At 39.5% G+C, this 27,732-nt stretch overlaps 1 protein-coding gene across 12 annotated transcripts; it reads left to right on the forward strand.

Annotated features, from left to right (window-relative positions):
- The first annotated feature begins 227 nt into the window (after positions 1-227).
- On the forward strand, positions 228-27,124 carry LOC117950606 (LIM domain only protein 7-like). 12 transcript variants are annotated; one of them, XM_034881826.1, is made up of 32 exons: positions 228-330; positions 506-594; positions 3,012-3,082; positions 3,706-3,775; positions 4,975-5,081; positions 6,240-6,270; positions 9,151-9,264; positions 9,352-9,496; positions 10,183-10,336; positions 13,145-13,204; positions 13,877-13,958; positions 13,992-14,015; positions 14,366-14,517; positions 14,728-14,911; positions 15,009-15,560; positions 16,473-16,787; positions 19,301-19,415; positions 20,213-20,374; positions 20,514-20,680; positions 20,785-20,848; positions 20,970-21,029; positions 22,550-22,575; positions 22,717-22,824; positions 22,935-23,030; positions 23,320-23,504; positions 23,775-23,819; positions 24,076-24,128; positions 24,588-24,759; positions 24,888-25,073; positions 25,181-25,295; positions 26,546-26,648; positions 26,937-27,124. In XM_034881826.1, the coding sequence occupies exons 2-32, from the start codon at positions 526-528 to the stop codon at positions 26,954-26,956; spliced, it is 3,807 nt and encodes a 1,268-aa protein (XP_034737717.1). In that variant the 5' UTR covers positions 228-330; positions 506-525; the 3' UTR covers positions 26,957-27,124. The 12 variants fall into 12 exon arrangements, with proteins under 12 accessions (XP_034737717.1, XP_034737680.1, XP_034737706.1 ...); XM_034881789.1 differs by having other exon boundaries at positions 13,877-14,015; XM_034881815.1 differs by having other exon boundaries at positions 13,877-14,015; positions 25,187-25,295.
- The last annotated feature ends 608 nt before the right edge of the window (positions 27,125-27,732 follow it).

Genomic DNA, 27,732 nt, shown 5'->3' on the forward strand with positions numbered 1-27,732 from the left:
AATAACGGTATTCATGGTTTTTCATTTTTTTTCAACTTTATCTCGTGTCCATTTGTTTTAAATGTGTGTAAGGCACCATCAATTGCCAGTCTGAGCACAGTGGCACACCGACAGGCCACCAGGAGGGCGATGAGAGAGAGTCGGCTCCTCTTGGATTCACTTCATCTCAAACATTTTGCATTTACTTTTGAAGTGGGCGGAGACCTTCCCCTCCACTTTAACCAATGAGCGGAACTTGTCAGTGATGGAAAGTCGGTAACAGAAGTGCGGAGTGTCCCGTGATCAATTAGAGGAGAACTTTCACCGGTGAGCAGCCGCACACAGCACAAGGTGACTGAACAAGCAGCTGTTTAAAAATGATCTCTTTTTAAATCAAATTGCATGAAATGTCCTCTTGTTTGTTGACATGAATTTAAGCTTTTTGCTGAGCTCGGTGGGGCCTCATGGCGTGGTCGTGACATAGTGAATGAGTTTAACTAAATGTGATCTTCTGCCCTTTTATTAGAGTTGTTTGGAAGATTAAGGATGGAGTGGCGCCAGCAGACCAGTGTCAGCTGTGCAGACGCGTTCAACGAGGCGCAGCGCTGGATTGAGGTAGCCATGGTTCACTTTTATCTGTATTTTATTTGTTTGTGCTCCTCTACACTTAATCCTGTGCAAACAACCATGAAGATTTGGCTAGTCGGTCATTTAACCCGTTGTGGAGACAGGAAATGTTTTTTGTTAGTCCATGGCAGACATTTCAGCAATGGAAAAACCTCTCGTAAATATATATATTTTTAAATTATCATAAGGACTTTACATAAAAACAGTTGATGGTGACACTAATCATTTAAATGCCTCCCACTCAACAGTCGTTCACCTATTTTACAGACTTATCTCTAAGTTCAAATGCAAACTGTTCTTCGATAAGAGTTTGATAAGTGTTTGCCTCGTGACAGAGAGTCCTGTGTGAGAATCTTCTGTGGTTGCACGGATAAAAATGATTTGACTGCAGGACCTGAGAGAGGAATGCACATGGAAGAAAGACAGATAATTAGGTGACGTTCGAGAGAAAAGTAACACTGCGGGGCTTGTTCTTCCACTGAGAAGTTGTGTAGTCATGCACGCACTGTGGAGGATGTGGTTTTCATAGCGTGCGTGCGAGCGTAGGTGTGTCTGCCGTTATACCAAACAACATCGGGAATGTGTTGACGCTAATATTACAGATTACAAATGTGACAGATTGCAGGGTAATAAGCTTCATGGGATCAACCTCTACCACATTGTGTAAACAGGCCTTTTAGTTTCTGGTGAAATAGAACAGTCTAATTTTTAGGCAGGTGTCGTTCTATTTGATGTCCGCCATCTCCTTAGCCAGAGGAATATGTCTCTTAAATGTAGTGCAATTTCCCTTTTTATGAATGAAATTGCTTCTGCCAATTATTTGCGTTGTCTATGAAATATCATGAAAATGCTAGTTACTTTTGCAGCCCAAGATGACCTCTTCACATCTTGTTTATTTTTGAGCAAAAAACTCAGATCCTCACATTTGAGAAGCTGGAACTAACAAATGATTGGTTAAAAATGACTAATGAATATTTAATCATCAAAATAGTTGCAGATGAGTCTATCATAAATGTTGCATAATGGACTACCTTAGAACTGGATCACAGATTCAGTAATGATGCCTGTGTGTACATTGCAGGTGAGATAATTGCCTCGTTTGAAACCTTTTTAACAAATTAAGCTTTGTGGAGAAGTTTGCAAGGCACACTTAAGAGCACATGGCTGAAATCCATTGAATCTGTGGTTTCATAGGGACAGTTGTTTATTAAAATGACCAATTAAAGTTGTAATGCTGTAGAACAGACAGTATCTTGACCACATCGTTGTGTTTTATTGTGTTAACCTGGCACTGCATTGTCCCCCTGATTCCACTGAGAAGCCTCCGCTCTGTGCCCAGTTCTACCAAAAATGGACTGTGGATTCCTGGGGGGACTAATTACTGAGAAGAATAGCCTTTTGGGGCCCTCTGTTAGTTATGTAGCCGAATCTTAATAGCCTCATTTGTATGTCCTCATTCCAAAGCCTGCTTTTGGCTTGTGCCATGCAAAACCATTTAGGTTATGTTGTATTCTTGGTTTTGATCAAACACGTTTGCTGTTTTTTGTCAGGATGCTTGTTAATATACTTTTTTTTTTTTTTATAGCCCACTGTTTTGCTTGCTACATATTTTGTTATTAGTATAGAGTCTTACTTTTGTGCAGTAGCTGAGAGAGATGTTTTCTTTTAACTGAAACAATATCCAGCTGACTTAATTTACTTAATTTTATTGTTGAACATGCAAATGCTTGCACTGTGGGCTAAAGAATTACGTGTGTGTTCTCTTCAACGAACCTAACCTTTTGAATTAAAAATACGTTTAACACAGTATAGCAACCACACTACAATTTACAAACTGCGTTGGTTTAGATCAAATTTGCATTGCTTTGGTTTCTCTCACATGTCAAAGAAATGTGTAGCACAAACATTTGACAAAACTGCCTCTATAGTTATAAAAAAATAAAATAAGATTTGTGATTGTGCATTCTGAGAGGGATGTTTCACAGTTAAAAATAAACTTTCTGGTAGGCCAACTCTGAAAACTGTTTAAAATCTATCTTTGGCAATTCTTGTTATTGGTTGATATGTATACCATAACAGTGTGCTAATGAGTATAAGCTAATGATAAAAGTTAATGTTGGTCGATATCAGTTTTTGTGTGAAATCCTATTGATGTGAATGGTGTTTCTCAGTTGGCTGTTTGCATTTACAGACATCCACTCAAATGTGCCATCACAGTACTTTAGCATCAAAGTTAAAATAACACATGCAGCAACATGCACATGGGTTTTAGGTAAAATGTAGGACAAGTGTTCAACTGTTGGGCCTCCAGGTGTGTATTTGAAAGGAACACTCATGGAAAACTTGAATACATAAATCTCACGAGTTGAATACAGAAAGCAAAAAATAACTTTTTTGTTTTTTAGGAAGTGACTGGAAAATCATTTGGTTGCAAGGATTTCCGTGCTGCCTTAGAGAATGGAGTCCTGCTGTGCGAGTGAGTAATGATGCACAAACCTTTTACAGTGCCGACTTTTAATTTCAGACTATTGAATTCAAGCCTGCAACCCCATGGTTAGAGTGTTCAGGCAGGCTAATTTGCTAGTTTAGCTTCAGCAGCAGGCCTGGATGAACTTAGAAATAATAGTATCCTAAATTGCACTGTGTCACTGCACTTAGTATCTCTAAACACATCTTTTAAGTTTAGGTATCAAACAACTATTCATATCCCAAGAATTAAAATTGCATTTAATACAGACCATCAGACACCTCCCCCCACCCACACACACACGTTTCTGTATCTTCTGTAGTGTAAGAGGTGGCCATTTTCTTCTGAAGAACTACTGCCTTTACAACAAGTTAACAAGCTTGCAGGTTAGCTAGGAAGTTAGCTTAAAGCTCTTGGTTCTTTGTCTTAGAGGCAATCAAACTGGTTTATAAGCAAGTTTTTTTGCATTTCTTTTAAAATGTGATATCTTTGTTGGAAGTTAAAGTCTGTGTTTAATAGCCTGAAACTTAGTTTTTGTGGAGTGGGACCCTGATAATACAATATATTGGTTCTCAAATATGTGCAGCATAAAGCTGGAATACATGTAAACTGTTTGCTAATTTGTTTCACAGCTTGATCAACCAGTTGAAACCTGGCATCATTAAGAGAGTAAACAGGCTTTCTACTCCCATCGCTGGCCTGGTGAGTGTTCGATCTTACAGTTCTGTGTCTGTCTGTCTGTCTGTCTCTCTGTCTCTGTCTCTGTCTGTGTGTAGCCTTGAGTGTTTGAATAAGAAGGCACCTGCTAGCCAGGAAGTTTAGACACATTGTGTGGTTTCCTGTTTAAGGCCTTGATAGACAGTGTTGCCACAGTCCTGAAACTGCATTTCAGTGTGACAACTGTTAAATATGTAAAAAAAAATAAAAGATTATATGGAATGGATACAACTGCAGATTTTTATTTTGCTCCAGGCTCTGTTTTTGATGGCTTCATAAAAGTATAATTTTCAAAACTGTGGAAATAAATCAATTGCAACCACCAATCAGGGGCCAACAAATGCTGGACTGAAGGTGGTGATGAGATGCAGATGCAGCAGACAATCAGCAGTTACTCTGACATCGTAAAGGAACATACTGGCTTTTTTTCATGTTTTACCAACAACTACAAATTAAATGCACTTTTTACATTACTGCTGACATACTTGTTTATATTGATTTTTAATTTTGCCTCAAGCAGCTATTAAAATAAATTCAGAATAAAAATCCAGTTTGTAGAACTTTGAACCTTAATTGTCATTGGTAATTAATCAGGGTGAATATTAAGATTCTTTTTATATTTTCAGTAGATTTATTATCTTTACAAGGCAAGTGGAACTCAGATCATATGTTAAAGTATATATTGGACAAAGCTTTGAATGATTACAGATATTCCCATTTAAAAACAAAGTGCATTCTGTGTATCACTTTACTGACATCACCCAGCAGTTTGTCTAATTGCCACTAGAGGCGGCCAAAGCATTAACTGTCTAACCCTCTATAGAAGTGAGAGCCTGACTATCTGGTGTAACCTAAAATGAGTCCCTTTCAAAAATTATCATTAGGACTTTCACAATCGGTTCTAATAACAATAGCTGAGTAGAAACTGACAATGTTGAGCTAAACTATCCTGTTCTAATCTCTCAATTTCCACTTAAAATATTGATTTGCTTAGCTTACATTTATCTTATGCTACCAAGGTAGTGTTGTTGTTGTTTAGGCTCTCCATACAGTGGATGAGAATCTTAAATGGGGCGAATTGACTAGCTGCTAAAAGAGGAAACGTGTCTTTCAGCGAGCATAATTTTTCAAGCGGCAGTGTTCTACCTGCACTCACTTGGCTGTCTTGTCATTTTAATCTGCAGGATAATGTGAATGTATTCCTGAAAGCCTGTGGGAAACTGGGACTGAATGTGTCTCAGCTGTTTCATCCAGGAGACCTGCAGGACCTGTCCACTCGTGCAACTGTCAGGTACAGTAGTCTCTCGGAAACAAAGTCATGTCAGGTTAAGTGGGTACGTGTAAAACCGCCTAGGGGTGCAAGATATATCGACTCAATGTTGGTATTCCAATATAACGTTGTGCAAAATTTTATCTAGGTGTGCAAGATGTATCAACTCAATATCGTTATGGCAATACATTGAAAGTGTTGCAATAAGAATGCAATATTTTGTGGAGCGCTGCGTCCAGTCTGTTGGCTTTGTGGCTTGGTTGTGTTGGATTTAGAGCGCGGTTAAAACACTAATGATCATGTTTCATTGGCAAATTACTGTGACACTTGGACATGTTAGTACATGTCAGTGCATGGGTCCACTATGTGACAAACCCTGTGGAGCATACCGTGTGTGCATATTCCAACACTAAGTGAAAATTGATAGCCTACAAAACCAAATAAATCAGCAGCAAAAGAAAAGTTGTCCTGTTCTATTCATTTATCTTTTACACCACTGTACAACCAGTCAAACATGTCGTTTTCTGTAGACATGTTCTTTCTTTCTTTATTTATATATACATGTTGAACCAGTCCAATATGACCGTCAGTTGAAATAAACCTTGTGTTGTAAGAAAACTTTAATTTGTTATGAATCTATTTTGATTTCTCGTAACTTTTGTAATTGGACATGTTTCAAAATATTGAAATTTATATTTATCGCAACATTCATAATCAATATTGCAATATCACATTTTGTCAATATCGTGCTACCTTTTACAGGTGCTCATTTCAGCCCAAAGAAGAGAAGCACACCTTGATTTCTGAGGTCAACTCGTATAACTAATATGACCGTGGAGGGGCTTTATGTTTTCTGTATTATGTGTTGAGCACATTGAACCGGAGGTATTTTTACTGCAATACATGTGCTAAAAAAGTAGGGTTTATTGTTTGTTTCACAGCTGCTTTGCATTTCTAAAGATATGAGCTTTGCCTGGCGACAAGCTAGTGGTTTTATGTGTTGATAGCCTGTATAAATTCTGATTAGAAGCTGATTAGTAGCATTGCAAATGAGAAGGCTTGAGATGTCACTGTAGTTCTTTTCCCTTTAACCGCAGTACACGGGATGTAATTATGTGCAGTCATACTGTAAATTGCAGCATTTAGAACTATTAACAATATCTATCTTTCTTATTTTAGGCAAGATGAAACCAACAGAAGACTCAAAAATGTAAGTTTTACTAGAATTGACTGCTCTAATGATTTTCCTCACATGTTTCTTTTTTTTCTATCAATCATTTTCCTCATTCCCTCTTTTGGCCAGTAAGTTTTAAAACCTTAAACAACTCTATTGTGCTCCCTTTTCCTTTTGTCCCTTAAAACTGCCTCTGCATTGACCTTGTGTACATGTGAGATAGCAAACATCCTATTTATCAACCCTGTTAAAAATAAACCATTAGCTGTAGCGCACAGATTCCAGCTCCTGATGTTGATGCCAACATGCCACCAGCACGAAGAAACAGTGTTGATGGTCAAGGGGTTTGATTTGTTTGAGTTTGGCTGTTTATCCCAAATATCTGGTACAAGTCTGTGCCAAAATGTAGCTTTATGTTTCTCACTATGCCTTCACGCTTTAAGAGTACAAATACAGACCAGATTGGTACAATTTTCTGTCCCAGCTACAACAACTATGTCTGTTCTTTGTGTACGTGGAACATGTGAGTACCGAATGTGTACACGCTTGTGTGCACTGCTGGTATTTTACATGTTTTGAAGCCTACAAGGTTGTTTTGGTTGAAGCCTTATTAGAATCGCACAATAGCTGACAATTCAGACCCAGTAATGAGGGGGTTTGTCAGAGCGCTCTTTGAAATGGGTGTAGCATTTTTCTTTGAATTAACCAATTAGGGTCAATTTGCGTCCATGGAAAAAGTGTTCATGTCTCCTACCAGAAGAATAAAAAATGAAGTTATTCATACATAACATTTTAGAGTTACCAAAGCAAGCTGAGATCACTTTTTGCTTACAGTAGTGATGCAATGTGAAATACACCCTAAACATTGAAATCAAGGGAGAATTGTTATTTGGAGGGATTGTTTTATAATCTTATTTTATTATTGCAGTTATTGAATTTTCTTTCTTTTACAGTTAATCTCAATGTAGATATTAAAGTGTCTGATGCCAGAATGCCCAACACGGGTGAATTAGGGCCAATGTTGACAGGACTTGGTGAGATAATTAAGTGTTCCTAAATAATGAATGACAAATAAAATGAGATGTGGAAAATGACACCATTCAATAGGAATAATTATGATGACCTGTTATGTAGTATAATGACTTCCTTGGCACAATGTAGGTGGAAAGCTATTAAAGAATAAGGAACACATCCTGTCCCTGTTCTTACAACTTGCATAACATGCTTGTTTGCGCTCAGGTACATATGAGGAAAAATCACACCAATTTGGTTTCAGTGATTAAAACAGGCGTAGAAGGCCAACGGATTTGCTTGTTTTGGAAAAACTGCACATTATAGTGGCTCTCTGTACATCATTACTGCTGAAAAACGTGAAAGTAACCCATTCTATTGCTACTCTACCAATGATGGCTAGAACTCAGATGTCTGTAATCAACAACTGTTTTCACTTGACTGGTTAGATGGCTGCTACAGACCCTGATCAAGCAAAATGGGGGAATCCATAGAAAGGCATATATTTCCACTTAAAATCCACATCTTTTTCCTCTCACTAGCATTGTGCTAGACAATATTTATTCAAATCTCTTAAGGGCCATAAATTGATTTATTTTTTCTGACTGCTCTAGGATGTCTTCAAGATACAGAAAGAGAAATTCTGACACGTAGTGTTGTGGATAATCCCTTTGCAAAACAGGCTACTGCTCTTCCAGCGAGACAGGCCGTCCGTCAAAAACTATCCCTTGCCTCGAGGCAAATGAGAAATAAATCGTGTCCAAAACGCTTTGCGTATAGTAAAACTATACGCAAAGCGTATAATAGTAAAACATTGTCAAATAGTAAAACACTACATGTCGAGAAGAGATCCATATTTTAGAGGCCTTTACTCACTGTCTTTACTAATGGCAGGTGTATTGCTGACGGAGTGTCAACAGCATTTTGTGTGTCTGCCCGTGTGTGTGTCAATGGCACTAGTTTTTTTTTTTTTTGGCAGACGGATGACATTTTTAAGCATGCTTAAAGCTAGCGCCATCCATCAGGTCAAAATGTTAGTGTCAAATACCAAATCTCCAAATACCAGTAAAACAAAGAACATTCCCATCAGCCTCAGCTGTACTCTGTTTAGTGCAGATTAGAAAATATTATAACACACTTGACTAAGATGGTGAACACTAACTGCTTAACATCATGTGGAATTACTGTTATCATGCTGTCATTAGCATTTAGCTTAAAGCTCTGTGTACACTAACCGGCCACTTTATTAGGCACACTTGTACAGTCTGTGAGCCAATAAAACAGCTCTGCCACACATTCTGCCTCTACAAAGATAATGTTCATTTTGAAAGTGCTTTACATAAGCACAAAGATTTAAAAAAAATAAAAAATAAAAAAATACAACAGTTCATAAAAGTAGAATTCATGGCAAAGCTGTTGTACAGGTGTACCCAATGAAGTGGCCGGTGAGTGTATACTATTTGGTGTGTATATATTGATTTATTTGTTTTTTCTGATATCACAAAGTCTACCACAATACAATTTTGATTCAGGGGCCTGCGACTGATATGAGACGATACACACTAAGCCCATTTAACGCAACGCAGTCAATTTTGTTACCACGCTCTTCCAGACATTTAAATGAAACACAAAACTATTTTATATAATAAAAAGAATATCTAAAGTGGGATTTCAAAGTAAAGGCACATCTTTAAAATGACTGTTAATCAAGATTTTCACTTTGCATTGATAACGTTAGATTGTTTGAATCAAAGTCAATCCGGATTGATGTGGTGGGACTTGATCCTAATCTGCCAAACTGTTGTTTCATAAGTGAGTTAAGTTTACAGGAAACCATACGTTTCTTTTGAGCAGGGATGGGGAAGGAAGCTGTGTGTAGTTGGTTACGTGTCGTTCTTTGCTCAGGTTCTCATCACAATCTACTGGTTGGGTCGCAAGGCTCACCTTGACACATTCTACAGTGGTCCTCAGCTGAACTTCAAGGCCTTTGAAGGGCTGCTAGGGTTGGCGTTGTCCAAGGTGAGCTGTTCTTCTAGGCTTTTAAACAGTTGTAGTTCTTTAGTTGTTGTTGTTGTTGTTAACACTACCCCCGCTTTCTAAATCAAGGCTCTAGATGAGGGCAGTAATGTGAAAGAGTGCTGGGACCCAGAGAGGGAGGAATGTCAGCGCATCAGACCAAGCTACAAGATGGCGACCTCTGCCGATGGCATTGACTTTCTGTACTCCCGAGGGGTCCTCTCAAACAATGAAAGTATGTTTACCGGTGCATTCTCCATACAATCTCCTGATTTGTGATTTCCTTTTGTTTGGCTGTAAAAGATTGTTCCTTTTGTCAGTTTATGCACTGTAATTTGCTAAAATCTCTTGGTAGTCAAACACTGTAGCCAGTTGTAACACCTTTTTCCCTTTTGCTCCAAACTTTATTTTCATTCAGAGTTTGTTTTTCTTTGCAAGTTAAACCTGCCGAAGAAACGTCTGTTCCAACTTTTGCTCGCGTGAAATACATTACTTCCTTATTTTTTGCATATCTACCTGCTGTCAGTCTGCACGAGCATGGCAGAACAGAAATTTATTTTTCCAAGAGATTGATAACCATGGTATCAAGCGTGATCAACCAAATTCAGTTGGATCAACAACATTCTGATCTTCTTACTCAGTGTACTTAGTTTGTACGCTTGGTCTCTGTGCACGTCAGTGATAGTCTGTGGCAAGTTCCACACTATGGTGATAAGTTTGTGTGATGGGAGAGGGCAAATTCTTGACTGTGAGAAGACGCGGTCACACTAAACGTTCTTCTCTTTTATGTTCTCTGATATTCGCACCATTTTTTAGGCTCAGTTTTCTTTTCAGGTGGTTTGTTTTGTTTTCCTCCAAACTTCTAAGATACTACTTACCTTTTTTTCTGTTGCTCGTTTTCCACGTCTGTGCGGTCTCAAGGTTGTGGAAGTGACGCGGAAGCTGAGCAGGTCTTCAAGATGGAGCCCACACAGCCTTCAACCCAACAAAACAAGGCTTATATCCCGGCGCCACTCCTAAGGAGAAAACAAGGATGGAAAGAGAATGAAAGGGACTGCGCTAGTTCACTCGCCAGGTACTGCAAATGTGTCAGCTACTGTACAGAGAGAGGCTTCAGTTACTGCCACTAACTCTCTCATCCACAGCTACTAAAAGACTTTAAACATTCAATTCCTCACTGGATTCTAACGTTTACCTTGTATTATCCTCATTTATGCGGCATTTCATCTTAAACATACCATAGACAAGATTATTTCAGAGTCCAACAGTAACATAGTGTAAAGACATCTGCTGTCTTTCTAATATTGTGCTTGGTAAAAAAAATACCATGAGAGAACCGGGTTAAATAATATCTATAATTAGTAACATGGCACTGTTCTTTGTTGAAATGCATTTTTCTAGTAAGTTTCAAGGTTGGTAAATCAGATATGGACTGATCTGCAGTTTAGAGTTTCTCAAAATGACTTTTTCTTCACACAAATACCAAACGATGAAGTAGAGGCATGCATTCATAAACACAGCCTTCACAAGTAGACTAAACACAGGATGGCAATTATTTTGCTATTTTAATAGTAATTAAGCCTTTTTATCATTATCAAGATTGTCAACTAGAATCACATCAGAACTTTTTTTTTAATCTTAAGTTGCTGAGTGATTTGTTTTGTATTGTGACAATGGCAACCCATTAAAAATAAGTGGACCTTGTGATGTCAGTCATCCTGCTCAACAAATTAAAATAACTTTTTTTTAATTTTTTTTTTTTTTTTTTTAAGTATATAATGAAATCCAATGATTTGGCATGCCAACGTGTTGTTGCTCTGCTTTGGTCTATTACTCAACATTACCTGCCACTCCAATGCTTAGAAATTAAAACTCATTGTGTAACCCTAACTTTATCCTCCAAAAAAAGAATTTGCCTCCATGCATTAATCACGCCACACTTCTGCTTTTTTTAAAAGTAGTAGAGTAGCTCGGAGATGATTTCTGTGATACCTAGTGTTATTACTTTGTCCAAAGTGATGTCTGTGTGATCATCATAAACATGGACGTGGGTATATCGCTCTTTGCTGCAGCGTTGAAGATGCCCCTTTCTCTCCTCAACCCCACCTCACTGCGTGTTCTCCCGAGTGTGCCAGTGATGAAGAGCGTTTCTTAAGAGCTCTGTGTGAGGATGACTCCGATGACGGTTATACGGACGCAGATCCTGTCCTAGATGACTTGTATTTCCGGCGGGTGCAGCAGACCCTTCATCAGACATCAAACAACCCCAACTACGCCCGCTTCTTACCCCGGTATTGGACACCTGAAGAGGAGACTCGTGTGCGGACGATCTACCTTGGCTCCCAGAGGAGACCCTGGTATCGTATTATGCAAGGCTTAAGGTCTGTTGGCTGTATTTTTACTGCTCTACAAAGAAAGGCAGGGCTAATCGTGCAATTTTTTAAGATTTACAAATGCTTTATTTAACAATACTAGGTAAAGTTGCCGTGTTGTGCTGTTGCAGTTTGGTTTAAGTTTGCCAATGCATTGCTTGATCAGCAAGTATTCATAACTTTTAAAAGAAGCAATAATATGACGTGGCTAGAGTGTGACTTACTGTACCTACTTAAGTGAAATCTGACTAGCTTTTTCTTTGTGCTAAAGTAACTGGCTGTGTGGCTTGATGGCATGTGCTCAAAAGTCTTCAATCTGTTATTGTTGGGCTTTAATATTTGATAGTTACTAAATCTAGCTTAACTACACTAGCAAACTGAATCCTAGTTTGCTAGGCACATGGGAATAGCTAGCACTACTTGAAAGATGACGCAAGCTAAAACTGCAGAACCCAGCAAATCTCTATCAAAGTTTCTCTCTAGAAGACTTCCTGTATTTTTTATTTTTTTAAGTTGGCTGTTAATGTAATCATTTCATGCATTTCTTCTTCCTTTGACTAGCCATAAAGCTTTGGGTTCTTCTGAGGAAGTGTTTGACTTCATATCCTGGCTTGTGACATCTGCTGCAGTACAAAACACCTCTGGTACATCTGGAGAGCCTCCAAACCATTTCTAAGAAACTCTCACCCCAAGCCTGAACGTTCTGTACGGTCATGAAGATCCACACGGAGTGCACACAGGCAGTCCCAAACGCACACAAACTGCAGACTGTGACACAAGCTTTAAACACGGTCATGTTATATCATTGTGTGACAAAGTGCACCTGTAATTCTTGCATTTGCAAATATCTAATCCATCAGCAAACTGCTTAAATCTGATATGCAAATTTTGCCCCGTTGATCAAATAGATGTGTTGTGAAGTTATCAGGAAAACCAAATGTGCTTTGAATTTGTACTGTTGCTGATTGTTTTCCTGTCTCCTGCATGGTGTGTTATCTGGCATTTACTCTGGCGCGTGTCTTTTATAGTGCTGACTATGTGAAGACCTTTTTAACAGCATCATGCTGAGTGACTCATTACTTAATGATTAAACCGATGACTCATTCCTTGTGTCATACTTTGATAGCCATAATGGAATCATAACGGTTTGTGCCAGCGCTATGTTTTCCAGTTTACTTTCTGTGTGGATATTGCTTTGGTGTGGGAGAATAAAGTTAAAATATTGTGCATCAAACCTGCTTTCTGCCAAGTTATTTTTTGTTTTAGCAGGGTTATACTACAGTTGTGGTACTGAAGCCATACGTATGTGTTGAATGTAAATAATTTTGCCTCTTTTTGCCTTTAAGTTATCTATAGTGTCTTCCACTCTGTGTTCTTCGTTTGGTTTAGCCTCTTGTCCTGCGTGGCCTTAATGTGTTACTATGCTGTTAGTTTTGTCAAACCAGTTGCCTTTACACTTAGATGTATAACCGTGTTCATCTGTATTTGTGTCCGTTTCATTGGTTCTGTAGAGCATATCAAATGCAGGTCAGACCTGAGAGACCAGTTCAGGTCAACCCTGGCTGGATTTGGTGAGTCTAAAGTTTTGGACAGAGGTGTCTGAAGACAGCTTCAACCACAACTGCTATGCTGCTGCTTCATCTGGGCGTGCTGTTTGTATTTGCCTCGCCTTCAGAGGAAATTGGGCTGAGAGCATTTGTTTTTTCTTGAAGATAAAGCACTTGTTATACCTCCCACTATTAATTTTATGGCAGAGACGTCTTGGTGAAATGTGACAAACTACAGGATCGTTTATAATCAGTCTTGGGTCCTCCCATCAAATGATGTCACAGTTTTGATAAACCACCTGCTAAATGCTGCTTTAATTATTTATATTGTTTGAATGTCACATCTGACATCCTCTGTTGCCCACAGCAGTGCTATTACTTGTTACGCTTCATGGCTGTTATCCAGACAGCAACATCTGTTGCCAATTATACTGCTGCATTACTTGACTTTTCTGCTTGCACTTCGCTAAGAATTCAGTTTGGATGCAGAATGGGTTGTCGCGGCTGTTAATACTGTGGGGTGTGTGGCAATCGAGCACATACAGAAAGTATTTGTGTTGAATGGCATGTTTGTGCGCGCTGTGTTGCAATACCACTATTTATCATGCTTGTTCTGCTACATGGTGTACAATGTGTTTAAATACCATCTTTGTTTGTCTTGCGTAGCCATTATTTATTTCTGTCTGTCTGAACAAGGAGCAAATCACTCAGTGATATCCCGATGGTATACCCTGTGCGTAAAGTTCCTGATGTGAACACAATCTACGATGTGGACCAGGAAAACCAACAGAGGTGTAGTGTTGCTGCCAAGGACAGTGAAGCTCAGTGGCAGGATGTAAGTATTGGAATTGTAGATGAGCACTTTATTGATTTTTATTTTATTTTTTCTCTCCAAAATTTGAGTCTATTCTTTACCTTGATTATGTCAGTCCGTAATACTCCTGAAAGTTCCTGAAAACTGGAAATTTGAAAATCTATACTGCCATAACTTTATGTGTGCAGGAAGATTTGTAGATTGTTTTTTGTCAACTAAGGTCAAGAATTAACTTTTAGTCTAAACAAATGTTTTCAACAGTATAACCATTGAAAGAAAATGTGGTTTGAGCCTTAAAATATTGACAATGACGTTACATTGTAGTTGCATGCATGCAAGCAACGGTTTATCGGGCTGTGCATTTGTTTCAGGACTTGTCGAAGTGGAAGAATCGTCGCAGGAGCAGCAAGTCTGATCTCCGCAGGAAGTCGCAGGAACGAGAACATGTCACTAACCAGATGGCCAATGGAGCTCTGGCTAAATTTGAGAAAAAAGAAGTGAACGAAGGCGGACTGCTAAAGAGGTATGCTGCCTCTACCAATGTAATTGTAATCTAGTGCTTACACTGCCAAACCCTGTTGCTACTAACAAGTAATTTCAAGTTTTTATGAAAAGCTGGTGACCTTGCTTGATAACTGATCAGTATGCCACAGTCAACTGTAATATCAGTTACCTTACCTTTGCTGCTTTCTGTATTACATGACTCCTCTTTCCTTAAATGCCAATTCCCCAGAGACCAGCAGTCACCACGCAGGCATTACCCTGCCCCTCTTCCTTACTCCACTTCTCCTTCAGCAAAATCATTGAGCTCTGATCTCCGGCCACGTACTCGGGCTCTGCTGGCCCGCAACTACGCCACAGAGGCATCTTTCAGCCCAATGGCTCCACTTAGCCTCCACAACTCATCCAACACTCAGGTAAGTTTATAGATGGACCTGGTTGTGTTGACATTGTTATTGTGGTGAAAAAGGTACATGGCAGAGCTCCAGCCAGTGTCTAACTATTTTTCCTCAGGGATCATCAGTTGGAGCCATGCCTACATCTGATGGGATCGTCCTGTCAGACGAGACCTACTTTGCCTCGTTGGCTTCAGATGGAACAGGAGTTACCACCCCTTCTCTGGACTGCCCTTTCAGCTCCCAGACCCAAGGCCAAGGGCAGGGCAGCCCAGCTCATTTCCAGCCCAGGGATCCTACTGAAGCCATTTTGAGTCAAAAGGAACTTCCGTTCTGCCATGATCCAAACGACCCCAAATTCTGCATTGGTGCTGTTAATCAGGCACGAGCTCATGCTCTGGAGGACTTGCACCACCAGAACTACAAGTCCAAGGAAGAGAGCCAGAAGACATCTTGGGAACCAGCTGTGGAGCAAGGCAGTGACCAGCAGGCGGCAGAAGGTCTATTGGTCCACAAGCACTTGTTCAGAACTGCGTCGTGGTCCGGCTCAGCCAGCCTTCCTCGGGGTTACCGGAGGTCCGAGGGCTCATCTCGTCTCTCTTCTGCAATCACAGCCAGGCCGTTTGGGAACAAGCAGTCCAGGGTGTCCTCTCTGCCGAGACTGTGCAACGTGAGTTCATTGGTTATCAAAGCTATAGCACTAGTTCATTTTATGGTGATTAACCAAATGTTCTCCAGACAGTAAGGGGGGAAAATGACTATTTTCACCTTGTGTTGTTTCCTGTCATGGTATTGCCTTAAGAATAATGGTGGTCGTTTATGAAAACAGATTGCAAAGACCTAATTTAGTTTTTTCCATAAATGCTAAATAATTTCCTAAAACCGCTGGGCACTGTAGTTTCTGAGCAAACCTTTAGCCGCCTACAAATGACCAGAACACTGTTCTCTTAGGTGGAGTGCTACGAGTTGTGAACTTTTGACCACAATCTTCCACCTCTGTCACCCTCAAAGAAACCTGGAATACTGTTTTAAAAGATTCTAAGATTTTTAGATCGATAATACAACGTCACCTTTCAACAGCCAATCTCCAAAGTTCATTCAGGCTTTACATCCTGAAATGTGTCTAATTTTGAAATCAAGGCACTCTGAAAATGCTGGTGATTATGCATATAGTGGTGGGATGGAGATAAACAGCAGGTCTGTGTCTCTCTGTGAAAACTGCAACTGGTGTTGGTGCTTTTAAAGCAGCGGGGCCTGCTAGCTGCTATTTAGCAGTCAGAATGGTTATATTCTTTTGGTGGAAGGTTTGGCCTTAGATGGGTGCATAGGGACAGCCAAATTACTGTGCGTTACGTTTGTGAAACGTGTTATGTGTGAGGGAGTTTTATACTTTTTTTTTTTTTTTAAACTCTTATCAATAATAAAAACTCTGCTGCACCATTGTGAACTGTATTAACTCAATACAAAATTTCTCTGTTGGTTGTAGACATTACGCAGTCACACATCAATGTTGCAGAATAAATGCTGCAAAGAAATACATCTGTACTGTCCTTTTGAGCATATCTTGTTTTTGTTAACCTAGGTAGACAACCAGGGTCTGCTGAAAAGTGAGGAATTGCTTTCTCCAAATATCAAATCTTCTCTCAAAAGACCTACTGTGACCACCCATCAGAAGGGTCAGCAGAAGAAAGCTAACCAGACAAAACAGAATGGTAGAGAACAGGGGGAGAAGGTGCAAGGTGCCACCGTCTCGGGGCCGACCTCCTTCCAGACCAATGGCTACCACCATCAGCCCTACACCCAAACCCAGATAATACCGCAGCCTTATTCAAACCTGCAGACCCATCACAACAAAAGTTCGACTGTCCCATCTGATGCAAGCATTGACCTCCCAAAGGTATGTTGGATTGATGCAATTTAATATGACGTGTAATGTTTAAATTTAGAATATAACGTTTAATCAAACTGTACTTTTTATAATCCGTGTCTGTGACGGTGCCCGTTGATAAAAAGAAAAACTAAATGAGCAAAAATTGTATTAGAGAAAATCACTTTTCCAAGTATTTTAAGCAATTTTAATTGGAGAGGTAACCAGGCACGTATAAATATCTGCTGATATATTTTGTGACTTAATAAATTACCAATTGTAAAGTTTAAGAAAATAAATGAACACAAGTCATGGTTCTCAACAGCTACCGACTCACGACTCATAAATGGCACATTGTGGGACTGGCTCAAGTGGCTGTAATTCTGCACCAAGGCTGAATTTTGGGAAAGAGACTCCAGATGTGGTATTAGGGGACCACTAAGGTCTATACAATGCATCCAAAGAGCACCATGTCATGGGACCTTTAAGATAATGTGGGGATTAACGCCATTAACACATTGTCTTCCCTCACCCACAGAGGTGAATCGGCCTCATTGGCTTCACCTTTTGACACTATGTATTACTATGTGTCTTTTTATATTCTGCTTTACAGATTTGAGTATGAGGGTTGAAGAAATGCCTTAGCTGAACCAACATTAGCTAAAGGTGCAAACATTTATGTGGAATTGAATCAGCATCTCTGACAAAAAAACAACCAGTATGTGTTTGAGAAATTAGGTTTGGGAGTTTTGTGTGAATGTAGTTTTTCTGAAAAATTGTCTTAAATGAGAGAATTTATCTCAAGAGGTTATCCTTGTGAATATAACCTTCCTTCACAGTGCCGTGGAGAGGGTCTGGCTAGTCCACACATTGCGGGATGGGAGAAGACCGTGTTCTGGTTCATTAGCATTTCTTTACACCAATCACAGTCCTCTTGGGAAGGTGCCAAGCGCCTCACAGAGACACGGTGCCGCTGGAAAAAGTTACATCCGGGGGAATTTTTGAGTGAAATGTTGTAGATGTAGCCTATCCTTCAAATAAATACTTTGATAAAAATTCTCTGAGAACATAACGAACTTTACAAAGATGGCAATTGTTGGCTGCCGTGATGATTTCAGATTGTGTAAATAGTAAACTGGTCCCTCTGCAGGCACGTGCACACAGACATCAAAGGAGCACCTTCCCTTTTCATTCCGAGAGAAAGGGCCCTTTTTTCTGAATGCAGGTTTTTTTTATATTGATACATATAGCCTATATATTCTTGTTTGCACATAGCTTCCTTGTCAAACAAATATGTCTTGAATTTAAAAAGTATATATCGGATCGGGAGATTAGATTTTGTTGATCCCTCTCCCCGCAAACACACACACACCCTGCACGTGCGCACGCACACAGAAAGGCAGCAGTTCCTTCTAGGAGCTTATGTGAGGATGAACAAAACACTAAGCAGCCAGTGTCTCGAGTTTACATGCTAAACGACAAAACGGTTAACATCTGTCTTGCCAAAATGCATGAGCTACTAGTTTAGCTTATGTAATAAGTTAGCTGAGGCATCGTGGCCCTACAGGCTAATGTTCTGTAGCTGCTTACAGACACTCCAGGTGAACAGCTACAGTGAAGTCTGTCTAACGTCATTAGTCACCACATTGATATGCATATTTGATGTTGACTAATTAAAATGTGCAAATTTGTATTCAACGCACTGCAGGTGAACAGGATAAATAAAATATATCAACAAAGACCTTCCCCAGTGAATAAGTTAAGACTCTCTCTGCCTTAAATGTTTTTACCGGTTTAAATGTGTAGATTCATTTAGAAGGAAAATGTACAGATACAACCTAAATTAAATTCCATTTTGTACGTTTTATTTCCATTAAAATAAGACATGGAAGCAAATTAGACCAAAATATCTGGTAACATCATTTTGAACGTAGGCCCCTCATCTGATAAGTGTTTTTGGTTTTTGTTTTGGGAGGTTTTTTATATTATTGTTTTGTTTGTTTTTCTCTGTAAAATTGACATAATTGCAGAAACCGCTTTTGAATTAGGTGAAAGATTGTGAGATTTTTCTAAAAGTTATTTATTCCAATAACACTAAAAGATTTAAAATGTATGTATTGCCATTTGCAAAAAACTTTTTTGGTTCTCGTTGGTGCAGTTACCTATTCTAATTTTCTTGTAGCATAGAAAACATTTACTTTTTGCTTATGAATAGGGCTACTAAAAAGTGTGGACTAATCATTTTATTAAATCTATTGAACAATTGCATAAGGGTAATAAGAAATTATGGTGGTCATTTTTGTTAATATATTGTTTAAATTTCAAATAATTATTCATAAACTTTTTTTCTAGAACCCCTGCCGCCCAAAATGCCTGTGCGTGTCCCTGTCCCTTGTGTGTATCCCTTACTATGTTTGTGTAGCGGGCCCAGGAAGCATCTAGTTTCCACCAGGAAGCACAGGACATTGGATCACAGGGTGTCACCTTTTATGCATGTGTAGAAGGTGACACCGTGTGTGTGTGTGTGTGTGTGTGTGTTTCAGGTGGATCACAGTGACATGAGAGTGAGCCTTGCTCTTAAACCCAACAGTAGGACAGACTTTGGTTTCCAGACTCATTGGGACTCGACAGGGGCACGAGTGAAATTCATTGAACCTGGTAAGACTTTGTCTATTGTTTTTTTTTTTTTTTTTTTTAAATAGAGTGAGTCTTTGCTTTGAACATTGTATTGTGGAAGGACATTTTTAGGGACAGGCATGGCAGTGCTTCATTGTGCTCTGAATCAATGTTTTTTTTTTGCTTCTCAGAAAGAAAATTTGTTCTAACACGCTCTTTCAAAAAGAGCAGTAATTTACCACACTGACTGTATTTGTGGAGACAGTGCATAGACAAATTGTCACTATTGAATTCAAAAAGTATATTCCTGAGGCCATTTGTTGGGAGCTAAGACAAAGTGGTCTCATGTTGCTGAAAAGAAGCAAAAAAGCTAAAGTAGCCTCATATAGCAGGAGAAATGTAAACAAAAGGTATGTGTAGTTAGCCTTAACCTTACAACCTAGTAAGTTTTTTTTTTAATTTATTTTTTTTTTTTTATATATGTATCTAAAGTTTGACAACCCAAACAGATTAGAATAACGTGAACAGTGAAATCAGATGTTATGGTTTATTTTGGTGTGCATTTATTTTACTAGCATAAATCTCCAAAACCACCAACAAAATGTAGCCGTTGATTTAAAACTCCATGAATATTTAATTAAAAGTGAGCCAGGAGGTGTCTTACTCACTGTAGTTGTGGCTTTCTGGCCTACTTTTCAACTTGGAAAAGCAACCTTGTCCTCATTTGTGCTATACAAATCATTTCTGAAGCTCTTCCTTTTTTTTTCTTAATGTTTTTTTAAATGTTTTGCTGTCCTCATCTTTCTTCATGTCCCTGATGTCTGCCCCTCCCTCCCCAGGCAGTCCAGCGGAGCTTTGCCAGCTGTGTGTGGGCGATGAGATTGTGACTGTTAATGGAGTTGCTGTGGCACACATGAACTACAACCAGTGGAAGGATAAAATGACATCTTGCCTTCAAACTGGCAGTCTGACCATGGACATGCGGCGCTATGGCAACAAGGGTAGATAATGAGCCAAAAAAAGACTTGTCTTGTATTTCAACACCTTAATCATTTGTGACCAATGGTTAGAAATTAGAGGTCAAATTATCACAAACAGTGTGGTCTTACAGTAGTTTTGATGACTGGTTATTTTAATTAGATTGGAGCATCAGTGAGGGGAGTCATCCTAACCAGTCAGGTCAGAGCAGGGTTACTCTCAATCTGACTGCCGCAGCGCCGTTCCTGATGAGTTGCCCTGATCACCATGCCAACAGTGGTGCCTGTAAAGTACCCGCAGACAGGAACCTCAATGGGCAGACAGACAATGTAAGCAACGTTTAGTCAGTTATAACTTCAAATCTCAAAAGGGATGCACAAAGCTTCTGATCGTGTGGCTTAAAACATGGTGCTCATCAGGTGTTCTTTCACAGGTTTTACAAGGTAAAGTCATGCATGGAGAGCTTTCTGACAACCATAGGACAGCCAGAAATAAAGGTAATAATGAAAGTCTGTAGTGGCCAAAATGCATGACAAACCTCTCTTTTAAGAATAAATCCTCAGATACAGTTCGTACTTTTGTAATTTCTCACCTTAACCGTCCTTCCTCTTCATGTAGATCATAGTAACATTAGTATGAAAAATCAGAAAAGGAGGGCAGAATTTTTCAAACTGAAAGGTAAAATTCCAGTTTGACTCATTGCGTTGCAGCTTTGGTGGCTGGTGCTTGGCTTGGTTAATTGTTGGGTATGCATTAAAAGAGATTTTAAGGTTTTCAAAAGAAGGGAGCTGCTAATTAAAGGAATGAGGAAATGCAGTGATAACTATTACTTTAGTACCACCATAATATTTTCAGACTTTTGTACTTTAATCTTATTTTAATCAAAGCAGCCTGACTACAAACTATTAAATCTGTAGTATTTCAGCAAATGAATATTCTGCACATCTCTTTCAAAAAAGCAATAGTATTAAAGTTTTTTTTGCAACTTGCGGCAAAAAAGATGCTTGTCTTGGCGTAACTTTACCTAGCAACCACAGAGCTGACAGCCATGGCCATTTCTACGATGTGTATGTGTATCAGATGCTTTTACTGATGATCTTTGGGTTAATGGGTTGTCATTTTTAATTGGCAACTTTGTAAATCATTTGCACAATGAGTGGTTTGTAATGCTGTTCTTTGTGGTTGTTAATGAATCTGATGTGTGTCCCACTACAATGGCTTCTCTCATCAGGCTCTGCAGGATTCAGCTCCTGGGTTTACTTGTGTGGTAAATGTTTGCACTGTGTTTTTCTTAACTGTGTGTGCGTTTAGCAACATGCTAGCGGTTGTGTGGAACATAATCAACCTTTGAACAAAGCAGGTTTGTGTTGTCTTGTAGCATGTGAATACTGGCCTTGTTTAATTTACTATGGCGTGCTCAACTCTTCGCTTGTCAGTGTCTTTCTCAGTATGTGGGCAGTGTCTTTAGGCTGGGGATATGCTAGCAGATTAGTGTGCTGATTTTATAAATGGACCTGCTGATCTTTGGTCTAGTCTGTGTGTAGATGAGAGTAGTTAAGATCTCTAGACTTCTTACGCCACATGAAAAACATGTGACAAAGATAGTTATGACCAAATATTTGAGCCAGTCCTGCAGGTAAAGCTCAACAAAGCGCAAAGTAACAATCACTTTTATTTTCTCCAACTTGTAACAAACATTTTGTAGCCACAAGGTAGCTAGCGAGGCTGTATAATTCAGAAATAATTCAGATATTGTATTAACAACATTCTTTTTTTTAATAGCCATTGTTTTAGTTTGGAAATAAGTCTTTGTAAATTATAGTGTGGTCTAGACTTATTTCTGTAAAGTGTCTTGAGATGACTCCTATGATTCGAAATTGAATTATACTTAAAGTGACCCTCTCACCTCGAGCGCTGGAGGCAGTTAAACTGTACAGTTTCTGGATACAGCAAGTGTTGGTACTACGTAAGACAATGCTGCAAAACATTTCTTGGTTCAGTAAGATAAACAAAGTAAAGTGTGTAGTCTGTAAGATGGATGGACCGATATATCTCAATCTATAGTGTGATCCAGTGCACTTCAAAATTCTTCTAATGCATCCCCGGCCTTTATATGTGTGACATTAGAACACAATTCAATTATCTTTTAGGACTACTGGATTGGGTTCTCTCGGCTGACTTGTTATTTTCTCACACAGGAGGTTCAGAATCTGCCATATCTGATGTAAGTTACCATCCCGCTCGATCAAAGGATGTTTGAATGCATGTTCAAACATAAGTTATGCATGTGTATGTGTGTGTTGAAAATGTTTGTGTGCTGCACTGTGATCATGTTTGAGCCCGCAGTCTGTTTGTGCATCACCAGCTCCAGGTGCCATCCCTCAGCCCCTCCTCATCCAGCTGGTCGTGGGACCGTGAGGAGGATCGAAGGCGTCAGGAGAAGTGGCAGGAAGAGCAGGAGCGCCTCCTACAGGTGAAGCCTTTACCCAACACACGGCTACGCAGCACAATCCTTGTTACTTTCATTAATCCTTATCTAAAGTGTGAAGCAACATTCAAATGTTCAAATGCTTGTTTTTTCAGAAGCAATACCAGCTGGATCAGGAGAGGCTCGAGTCAGAGTGGCAGAGAGCACAACAGGATGCAAAGGGGGAGTCCTGCAGGAAGCCAGGGGCAAAAGTAATGAGAAATCTGTTAAATTAAACAATAATTCATGGAGTGTTAAAATAAATTTTAAAAAAATCTCATCACTGCAGCCAAAATTCTGATATTTTTGTTCACTTCCTTGTGGCTTTAAAAAACATTTGGTCTTAACTGCTAATTTGATGCATGTTTTCTGGCATCAGTTTTCTTTTTTTTAAACTGTTTTAGGATTCATAGGCGGGTCCCTGGCCAACATTACATTTCAGTGCTACACGTTGTTTCTATAGAATTTTATTTCTTTTCTCTTTTTTTCATGCATTTAAAGCAGAACACACTTGAGATGACCAATGGTGTCGAGAGCCCTGCCAGCACCCAGCGCCGTGTGAATGGATTGCAAAACAAAACCAGAGAAGAGCCGAGCCCTGACCAAGAGAAGCTGAAAGTAGCAGGTTCAGACCCTCAAAGTAATGCATCAGGAGAGCAGCGTGACAAGATTTCAGGACAAGTCTGGTAAATTAACTTTTTCTGCCCATTGTTTCAATGTCCCCAACAATGTCAGCTCTTTGGCATCCTTGCTGAGTGTAACAGTATTATGTGCGAGCAATTGCTGTGCTTACTGTTAAATTAAAGGTTTTGTACAAACCATACAAAGACATTGTATTTAGCATTTTTTTCCTGACTCGTCATGATCTTTTATTTTTTTGTATTTTTACAATGCTGAATTTGCTGTGCTTCTTTCTGCTTTTGCTGGGCCTGAATGCTTTTCATGCTGTACCTCAGGGCTGAGGACTCCTTTGGCTTTGCTCAGCTGTCTCCTGCACACAGGTCAGAACAAGATTAGCGCAGTATGACTTGGGAGTAGATAGTATTTAGCTTCATGCATAAAAACTTGTGTAGTATGTCTGCAAAAATAGCACAGTTTTGTTCTAAAATAACGATGCAATGTGATTGGGTAGCATTACTACTACTTTTCACGTCTTGTGAAAGGTGCAGACCATAAAGGCCCAATTTTTAGGGAAGTACATTTTTTCTATAATGGACTGCATATACTGTAAAAAACTAAATATTTTTTCTTCCACAGGGCAAAGTCCTTGTCTACCCCAGCATTAGCTGGCAACTACAAACAGACAACAGGTTTGTCTACCTTTTTCTGGCATACTATTCCCCTCTGTTCTGCTGATGTACTGCTAGCCTTTCTAACATTTTGGAAATTTTACCAAAATAAACACATTTCAAAATAAAACAGCCAGGTTATTCGGGTGATTTGGGCTGTCTTGACTTCTCACAGCGAGACATGTGATCAAGCACATTGAGAGTGACTGTCCTGTCAGTTTCTCTCTCCCTCTCTCACACACACACACACACACGCTACACTTAAGTTTTCCCAACTCATCCGGTGTTTCTGCCGGGGAGAGAGGATTTGTGTTATAACCAGTGCTTAGAAATGACAAGGTGCCCCTGAGCAAGGCACCAGACCCTTATCCTTACCCCCCCGTGTGTGTCCAATTAAATACACAGTACATTGTGCATTGACAAATAAGCCTAATAAGCAAAGTAATTTAAAAAATGGTAAAAGTAATTTGATATTTCCAGGTGATGAAAGGAAAGGAAAAGGACCCTCTGTGTGCAAGGCTGAGAAAAACCGGCAGCAGATTTTGGAGGAGATGAAGAAAAGGACTCAGCTTCTGACTGACAACAGCTGGATACGTCAGCGCAGCAACAGCTTTTACAAGGAGCCAATCTATGTTGGGGTATCTATGAAGAGGTGGGTGTGTTTGAACTCAGCGGGACTCCACTGCACTTTTTTAGGCAGCTGTTTGTTTCACATCCTTTTGACATATCTGTGTCTTTTACCTTAATACGGTTTTCTCAACTGGGCCGTCTGCTCTACAGGTTTGATTCTCTGGACGACCTGGATACTTTGCGTCAAACCCCACTCTCAACCAGTACATTCAGTTACCCTCGCCCACACTCCGCTGCTGAAGGTTACTGTGCTCCGAGTAGGAACTCGTCCTCCCGCTACAGCACTGGATCCTTGCTATCCCAGAGACCTACATTCGAGTCCTTTCATCATGGCAGGTAAGCAACTCTTTTGAATATAGAGGCTGTCTTTCTTGTGAATGTTGTAGTGTATTATTTTCTGTATTGTATCATTCCTTTTGGCCTCACACTGTTAACATGTGCAGTCCCAGGATGGTCTGTGGCAGGAGGACTTGCTGTGTGTGTGAGCGTGTCCTGGGTAGTGGGGCAGCCATGGTCATAGAGGCCCTTGGTCTCTGCTTCCACCTCGCCTGTTTCCAGGTGAGAGGTCCTGACCGGGTCAAGGTGCGGTCACAGTAGTTCCAATCCCTGAACAATACACATTGCAATGCCAGACTAAAAGCCACAGCATCTCTTTCCGCCTGTTTATACGAACATTTTCACAAACCTGAGTGGAAACGCTAGAAATGTCAAAATATAGTGGGAAAGTTTTTCAACTTGGCTGAGGTTGACAAATTTAGTGTATTGATAAACAGGACACAATAGAAATGGCAAATCATGGCGTTCAAGGAGCATGGGACTTGTCGCTCAAGGTTCCACTCAACTGACGAGATGAAAAATGGCGGCAAATGAAAAAACAGTACATGTGAACATAAAATAAATGGTCAGGTCAATAAAATGTATTGATAGAGTACATTAAAACATGACAGGTGTAGACCAAAGTGCTTTACAGTGTCCAACCTCAACAATCTATGCACGGAAGTAGAACAAATCTGGTTTTGGGTACGGAGTTGGCTGCCACCGGCTAATATTACCGTACAAAATGGAAACGCCCATTAATTCACCTTTTTGTTGTTTACCTGATGGTTTATATTTTTTTAAATTTGCACTCAAGTTAAATAGAAACTTGACTAGAAACTGTTTACACACCCCAGCATTATGCCCAATATATAACCTGCGTCAGACACGTGACATGACAACCTGTGCTTATTGTAGGAAAATGTTATTAGACTGAATTAATGTGACCGCACTCTTAGTAAAGGTCAGCAGGAGAATCTCATATCTAGTTACAATCTGATCACCTTCGTAGGCACCTTCTGGCAGGAACAATGACACCTCTATGCTTCTGTCTCTCTTTACACGCTTGTTTTCTAGTCTGTCTGAAGGTGTCTGGCCTGATGGTCATGCGTGGTGTAGTCCTGTGTCCTATTTCTCTTCTGTTTTTTTGTTTTCTGCATGTGTTTGGTTAAGTAGAAGAAGCCGGCCCACTTTTAGATGCTCATTGTGAAAATATCACCCCCGGAATTAGTCGGCCTATTTCATTACCATGTAGATGTAAAAGTCAATGCACTTTTACAACTCTCAGCTCAATGTAAATGACAGACGCACATAGCACTCATAGAATGTATATCTGGACTATGCGTTTGTATGCGGAAACTAAGCTTAATTTTTCTGTGCTTGGTTGGCAGACAACCTCGTGAAATGAACGCGAATGATACATGATACAGATCAGCTGGATTTCTCTTAAATAGTGCTTTAATTGTTTTCGCACCCTTCCCTTCTTCTCTCAGTGTGTGGGCTGCCACCGACATCTCGGAGGAACTGAGACTGGAGTCCAGGTTCGAATCCGAAACGGGAAGCCCTACTGTGAGCCCTGCTATTTCCAACTCAAGTGTGAGTATTGGTCTTTGTGAGATAATTACTGATTCTCTCAGAAACATATCACACCTCACAGTTTCTGTACCTCTTGCCACTGGCCTTCCCACATTGTTTTTGTTCTTTCTGAATCAATCCAGTTCTTTTACGGCCAATTTCCTTGCTGTAAAAGAAAAAGGAATGAATCCTAATCCTGCACTTAAAACCAAATGTCCTTGGACTATAGACTTAATCACTATCCAAGAAACTTGCATTTCATTTGCTGGTCATCCAACTGTATATTAATGACTATAAACATTTTGGCAGCGGGTGCCCCCTCCATTTGACCAACATGCCGTACTTGAGATCACAGAGTAAGCAGCCGAAACATGGGGAACTCGTGTTGGCTAAAACTACGAGAACCCAGTGGAAACATCGTCCACACAGCCAAGCCACGCCTTTTGTCTCCTACAGGAATTGCAGATAAAAAATGTAAACTGTGAAATAAAATCTCTTTTTTTTTTTTATCAAATAGAGTTAATGAAAGTTTGTCATTATTTTCTGCTAATTTGTTTCCAAGAAAATGTAGATTTAATATATAAAATAAAGTAATTATGGGAATTGTTTGAATAATGCTTTTATTTGAATGTTGCTATTTGTCGTATTCTCATCTAATATTTTTTCAGTAGTGCATTAAAGATATCTGATCTTTCTTGTTTATGTAGCCTATTTAAGGGGAACATTTTAACTATTACTGATGCACTCTGTTCAATTGAAATCTCACCAAGTGCACTTTTGGATAAATTAGTGGTTTATAGCAGGTGAAAATGAGAATCACAGCTGAAATGTTTTTGTAAATAAAGGGCACTGAACATTATCTATAAGCAGTTTTATTTGGTATCCCTTTGTGTACCACATGGTGGCAACCTTGGTCTCATAGTAAAACTGTGGGTTGAAAAATGTCCTTTGAAAATGCCCAAATGGGCTGCAGTTTACAATATGACTTCTACTTCAATAAATTATGATCGTTACATTTGACACTGACACTACAGTAGCTACAGGTACTTGCCAGCATGTACTAATGTGACTTTAGCTAACAACATTGGCATCTTGCAATCCCGAG

The sequence above is a fragment of the Etheostoma cragini genome, chromosome 1 (genome assembly GCF_013103735.1).
Source record: "Etheostoma cragini isolate CJK2018 chromosome 1, CSU_Ecrag_1.0, whole genome shotgun sequence".
Taxonomy (NCBI): Eukaryota; Metazoa; Chordata; class Actinopteri; order Perciformes; family Percidae; genus Etheostoma; species Etheostoma cragini.

Excerpts from the sequence above, each read along its gene's own strand:
- LOC117950606 (XM_034881789.1), top strand. The coding sequence starts at position 526 with ATGGAGTGGCGCCAGCAGACCAGTGTCAGCTGTGCAGACGCGTTCAAC. Across the intron at positions 21,030-22,549 it reads AGAATTTTTCAAACTGAAAG|GAGGTTCAGAATCTGCCATA; the intron begins GTAAAATTCCAG and ends TTTCTCACACAG. Across the intron at positions 23,820-24,075 it reads CAGCTGTCTCCTGCACACAG|GGCAAAGTCCTTGTCTACCC; the intron begins GTCAGAACAAGA and ends TTTCTTCCACAG.